Below are 6480 nucleotides of genomic sequence, written 5' to 3' on the forward strand. Positions count from 1 at the left end.
GTGACTAGGATAGCCGCAGTGATGTCAAAGTTACAGAAAGGTTCAAGGTGCATAAAAATTGGAAGACTTTTTTTTTTTAAATTAAATAAAATTCCTTTTTAAAATTTTTTGTTACTTATAAGTTTTTCTTTTTAAAAATGAGCCAGTTTAAAATGAAATCAGAATTTAATACAAAATATGTTGAGGCCTAAACTTAGAAGATTAAAATAAGACATTTAAATAACAAATAAATATGCTGAATCCATGACCCTCTCTTAAAAACAAAAAACAAAAAAACCACTTTGAATTAAAGGCTTCTTTTCTATATAAAGAAAGAGTCAGGGAAGGCATCTAACTTTTGAGGTCAAGTTTCAAAAATATGGTACAGTTGGTTAGCCTAGGTAATTTAGGAGATTGTCTTCTTTTCAAGAGACATAGGCGAGACTGGAAATTTAAGCCCCAGTTACTTTCACTTAGGCATATTTGAAAATTTTCCCAGACCAGCCTGAAATGATCAGTTTAATTCACTGACTACAGTTAATCCCTCTATTTAATAAATTATTTAATTGTCAATGTGAAGCATCTTGTGATAAAAGAAGTTTGTGTCTAAAACATTTAAGGTTGTCTTGTCTAATACAAATACATTTTATATACTGTTTTGTTTGTTTAAATTCCAGTGACTCTTCTAAAGCAGATTGACACAAAATCTGAGCAAAAAGTTAATTATCTAGTAAATAAGCAATATATCATTCACCATTTTCTAACATACTAAAAATGTTTGGTTAATAAGAATCTGAAACTATTAAGCCATATAATTGCTTAAATGTATATAGTTATGGTGTACACTTCTAGGTAGCAAACAGATGTACCGAATCTACCGTAAAGTGTCTATTTAGTTGTACGTCAAAGAGTTTTAATGGTTATATCAACTAATGAGTGTATCTTACTTTAAAAAATAGCTGAAATACAAATGGAAAAGCTGATTTAAATCAGTCCACCCTGGAAATGTCACAAAGCATATTTTCCCAGGACTCGGAAGTTCTGGTTGTAACAGAATAGCACAGCTATGGGAATATGTATAGTAGTTACTGGGACTGACCACTGTGATTAAGTCGGTGTTAAACTTCAACTAACCCTTTATAAATTACTCATAACTTTACTGAGATTCCTTTTTGGTTTGCAATTTCTTAGGCTCTGTTTCAGTCTCAAAATAACTTTATTTTAGTGGGGTGCTGTGTGCATGTACGCATGTGCTGTGAGAGGTTGGGAACAAATCTATCCATCTCAGCATCCTTCTCTTCTAATCCAGCTGGAATTCTTGCATGCACGTGAGACTGTTTCTGTATTGTTTTTTAATAAACACCTTCATTGAAGGCTGACTACAGTCTTGCATCACCTGATACTGCCATTAATCGGGGAAAAGATAGGAGAAGCTTAGCATTATTGCAGCATTAGGGTTATAATCAAGCAGTCACGTCAGAAACTTCTGGAAGTTACTTCTATTGAGTATTTAATTCTGCTCTGATGCCCATGTATTTTTGTGTGTCCCTGTTTTGCTCATTAACACAGTGTTGAATCCATGTAATAAAATATACAGGATATACACTGTGGCAGAGTTAACATTATAGTTCCTAGTTCAAATTCAAAAATCATCAAATGTTTGTTGATGACTTCTGAGCACTTGATTTCACAGACTTAATTTTCATGAACACGAGGCTTTTGGGGATTTCCAGTTGGGGAATAAGGATGGCTGTGCCTGCTTGTTCAGACATTGCCTCCAATTTACTGAGGCTTTCCCTTGGTCAGTCGGCAAGGTCAGTGTTTGTATTGCCAGTTCCCCGGCAGAGCCAAACATCCCAGATCTGTTGGCCTAGGGAAGTGGATTTGTTTTCACTTTTTAAGCGTTTTGTGATCCTGAATGTTGGTGGCTGTAGCCTTTTTTTTTTTTGTCTCTCTCGTTTCTGTAGTCCCATGAAAGAGTGAGCAAGCGGCTGCACCAGCGGTTCCAAGCCTGGGTGGACAGATGGACCAAGGAGCATGTGACCCGGGAAATGGCAGCTGAGACAAACAAGTGGCTAATGGGAGAAGGGTTGGAGGGTTTGGTGCCCTGTACCACTACCTGTGATACAGAGACCCTGCACTTTGTGAGCATTAATAAGTACCGTGTCAAATACGGCACAATATTCAAGACGCCGTAAAGTCCCTGAGTGAGGGAAGATCACGTAGTGTGTGTATGTGTGTGTGTATCAAGGAAACGAGGAAGATGCCTTTCTCCCTTCACTGTGTATCTCCGTAACATGGCCAGTTGACTAGTGCGAAGCTGGTACAGTCTGTCACCAGCGGGATTCGGTTTAGGAAAACGAATCTCTACAAACCTAAGCTGGAACTGTTGCCAACAGGCCTCTGACTTCAGCGTGCACTGTGGAGGGAAGGACCCTTTTCAGAACTGAGTGATCCTAGAGAAATGCAGCTAGCTCGTACGCACCAGCAGTTTTGAGACTAACTCCTCAATGGCCTGATCAAGGGAAGAGAACTGGATGTTGCATACATCCTGACCGGAGTGGTGCATTTAAAGTTACATGCTCAGATACGTCGTGAAACCCAGAGGTGCCTATCACAACTGGATTCTCCTCTGTTAGGCTGCTGCAGGTTTGTCAGGATCTCACCCGGGGTCACCCATCTGTGCAGTCCAGCTGTCGAGAACACCATTTCCTGGATCTGACCCTCGACTCCTCCCTCCTTCACCCTGCTGGACTCCTGATTCAGCCAGTTCAGATTGGTCTGTCCTTTCTAGTGCCAGTTGGATTGTTTTGTACCTGCTTCTTTACTAGTCTTTCCTAGTGCCATGCACCAGCTTTTCACACACATACGCACACACAGCAGAAACAACACAATTTTAACATGTTCCCCTTCCTTTTTGTAAATAAATGTACATATTGTCAATTTTTTTTTGTTTTTTATTAAAGGAAGTTTGCTTGATGTGCTAGCATAACTGTACCAGCTTCTTGTGTACCATAGTACCAGGTGGCTTGAGAGTTAGTACCTACAAACAGACCTATGGAGACATTTATTACACTTTTTACCAAAGGGAGTTATCATTGTAGTGCTTTTGTGTGGAAACTTTTCTCTCCTTTCTTTTGTAAATAAAAATACGTCTTGGTTCTTATTGAGGAAGACACTCGCTCACCCACGGCCCTGTTCCTGTTCTGAAAGGCACCATGCAGCATGCAGTTAGCAGTGCGGAGAGGGGACATTTGACCATTTTATTATTGGCTTCACAATCTGAGGGGAGAAGGCGGAGGCAATGTGTGTGTTTTGTGGTGAACATGACCATGTTCTAAGCAGCCTGTTAAGATATATAAATATATATTATATAACTTTTAATTTTTTTTATTATTTTTTTGGGTGGGTAATTTTTATCCACCTGGTCTTCCAGCTCAGAGAACCTTCGCTTTTGGGAAGTGTTGCTGAGCTACCTAGCTGGGGTTGATTGTGCTTATGTATTTTCCCTCTCAGTATTGGAGAAAACATCCTAAGTACCAAACCAGTATTTCATTAGAGCTGCTTTGTGTGTGTGTGTGTGTGTGTGTGTGTGTGTGTGTGTGTGTGTGTGTGTGTGTAAGAGAGAGAGAGAAAGGCAAGGCAGGTAGGCTGTGTGATGCATTTCACTAGTGAAATCCACAAATGGGATATATATTTTTTTAAGCATAGAAGTTTAGTGCTGGCATATATTTAAGCATTGGAAGATTTTGGTTTTCAGACAAGTTGGCATGGACTTCGTAAGCCACGACAGACCCAACTGCACTGTCTCTCCTCCTCAAAGGAGGCATCTTTTCCTTGCACAAAACAATGCTGCCAGTTGTGCCCGAACAGCTTCCGTTGTCTCAGCTGGAGAGCTGTGAATGCAGCTTTGCTGTTTTTCAAAGTCCACTTCTGAAATCTGTTCCAGGGATTTCAAGACAGCTGGTTTCCCCCTCAGAACTGAGTTCTCTTACCCTCCCCGGCAGAGAGATGGAGAAATTGGGGGAGGGCAATCGCTCCAGCCTTTGTGCAGCCTGGGAGAGCAGAGTGGTGAAAATGCATGGCCTATAAGGGTCACTAGTCATTGGCAGCCAATGTACAGAGAGTAGTTCCAGCCATGGTGATGAATGGGAGCCTCCTATGGAGAGAGGAAAAGAGAGTAAAGAGCCCGCGGGGGAGTTTTCAGAGTTTGCCAGCAATAAGTTACCTGTCCCATTTCTCCTCCTTTTGCTGTGTTCAGACAGGAAGGGGGTTTTATTGTGTCCTCTTCCATTTCAAAGGTTTTACACACACTCCCCTGCGCCTCACCCAACCCTCAGGTGTTTCTTTTCAATGTATGTTAAAGCTGATCTGGAAGTGGAAGTCTGGATAATTTAGACTTTACCAGCTTGGAAGTAACAGCTGCTGCTGCTTTGTGGGTGTTTTGTCCAAGAATCTGTGCCTGCATGTTGTTTGAGCGGAATGGGGTTAACATGGCGGGATTCCTGCTGTTCAAGGTACCCAGGAAAAAAACCCAATAAAACAAGGAGATCTCCTCCTGCAGCAGGGTTTTCACCTACAGCTTTCATCCCTCCCGATGTCTGACTTCTGAGCTCCAAGCTCTGATCCCAGCCTGTACAATAGCAAAGATTTCTTTTTACTTTAAATTGCTTTTTGTATTCTGTAATGTGATCCTTGGCCACCTATCCATGTGATGATTTCTATACAAATGTTGTAAACTTGACTGTAGTGCAGTATTTCCATTAAAATATCAGGGCTAATCATTGTGTACAGATTCTTCTTCCTTCTTGATCATACACAATGAGATTTTCACACACACTCTCCAGAGGGAAGGGAGGAAGATGCATCTGAGGGAATCACTCCTTTAATAAAAACAGAATTAGAGGTGGTGGGAGAAGATAGTAGACCTGAAAGTTTGATCTCTGTTTAGGACACTCACAAATGACCAATGTTTGACTTAACCTTTAATTTATCTGCTAGGGTATCGCCTCTGGATTCCAGACACTAATTTGTAAGCAATTCCCAGTTCCTGTTCAGAGATGTGAAACTTCTTTTATTTTGTAGCAGTTGCAACATTTTGTGGTGGCGGAGAGACAATAATTAGCCACTTCTTCCCCTGGAGTTGGGAGGTCATCCCAGCAGCTATAGATCAAAACAAATAAGGAAGTTATCAGTCCTGTAAATTTCAGTTCCACTAAACCTGCTGGGGGAAGGGGTTGACCCCCCCCCCCCCACCTTGAGTCAGTCTGGGAAATGGGATAATACAATTTACCAGCCAGTGGAAATGTCCAAAAAAAAAACCAACTCTCTCCCTCCGTCTTGTTAGCAGCAGGGCTGTTAAATAACAAATCAATCCTTTTTGGTTCCTTAACACATTAACAGTTGTCTTTAGCCTGATTCTCTGTTGATTTAGATCTGTCTTCAGCACTCCCTTTGCCTACATCCAGTGCTTCGAGGTTGAGGTCTATCACATCCACAGTCATGGTGTTTAGGCCACTAAACACGCAGCCACCCTGACGTGAACCTTGAATTTTTTTAGCCTCAGTGGTATCATTGCACTTTATATGGCTCAGTATTTTGTGGAACAGTTTAATAGTTTTTCCTCTCTGCTTTCTGTCTCTTCCCGTTGGGTGAGGAAGCCCCATGAGGTAATTGGGTTGTATAAATACACAGGTGAAACTACCAGAAAAGCTCAGCCAGCTGTCATTGGGTATCCCAAGCCACATGCTAAGGAGCACTGAATACAGACTGTAAGTCCATTCATAATGAGCGGGGGATCGGAGAGATGCAAATAGTGGCAATGTCTGAAGGTGCTCTAAGGTACTGGATAGCCTGACTGGTTTTCAACAGTGCTTTGAGCCTCCCTTTGAACTCTTCCCTTTTGGATTCTGAACTGGGGGATGTCAGCAAGCAAGGGTCATAGAGCATAACCATCCCTTCTGGCCTTAGAATCTCGTCTGACTGCCTGTATAACCCAGAACTTCCCCCAACACATTCCTTTGGAACTGCAGCTTTAAAAAAAAAAATCCAAAAAAGATGCGTGTGTGGAAGTGCAGCCCACAGGCTTCGGTTCAGCTGAGTCATTCATCCATCTCCTCCGCTTCTTTGAGTTTGGAGGCTGTTGCAAAGCTGGGTCATTGGAGTACTTTCAAGGGAGCCAGAACATCTGGCGAGTGCTGTCTTGACTCAGTGAAGCTGCCAAGCGTGTTTGTGTGGCCAGACCAGGAGCAGTGAATGGTGTGCTGCTTCCTTCGCCAGCAGGTGGTGACAGGTCAGCAAAGGTTTGTGACTTCAGGGGAGCCATTCTGTGTCTCCAGGCAGTTTCTTGCTTGTCTCTGTAAGGGCTGCCACATTTTACTGAAGGCTGAAAATCTGAGGAGCCCTTTGCCTCTCTGGTGCTAAAGCTGCAGCGCTTTCAAAGAATCTCGTGTTCCTTCCCCTCCCAGGCAAAACTAGAATTCTGTATCTAGGTCAAGCAAA

General features: G+C 42.1%; 1 protein-coding gene across 8 annotated transcripts in view; it reads left to right on the forward strand.

Annotated features, from left to right (window-relative positions):
- SIN3A (SIN3 transcription regulator family member A) overlaps positions 1 to 4785 on the forward strand; it is a 68956-nt gene extending 64171 nt beyond the window's left edge. For 7 of the 8 annotated variants that reach the window (XM_044979569.1, XM_044979567.1, XM_044979568.1 and 4 more), the window contains exon 21: positions 1947 to 4785. In XM_044979569.1, coding sequence (XP_044835504.1) covers positions 1947 to 2177 — 231 coding nt within the window. In that variant the 3' untranslated portion in view covers positions 2178 to 4785. The remainder of the gene's footprint in view (positions 1 to 1946) is intronic. The other variant, XM_044979571.1, reaches the window with a different exon arrangement.
- The last annotated feature ends 1695 nt before the right edge of the window (positions 4786 to 6480 follow it).

Source organism: Mauremys mutica, chromosome 11, assembly GCF_020497125.1.
Source record: "Mauremys mutica isolate MM-2020 ecotype Southern chromosome 11, ASM2049712v1, whole genome shotgun sequence".
Taxonomy (NCBI): domain Eukaryota; kingdom Metazoa; phylum Chordata; order Testudines; family Geoemydidae; genus Mauremys; species Mauremys mutica.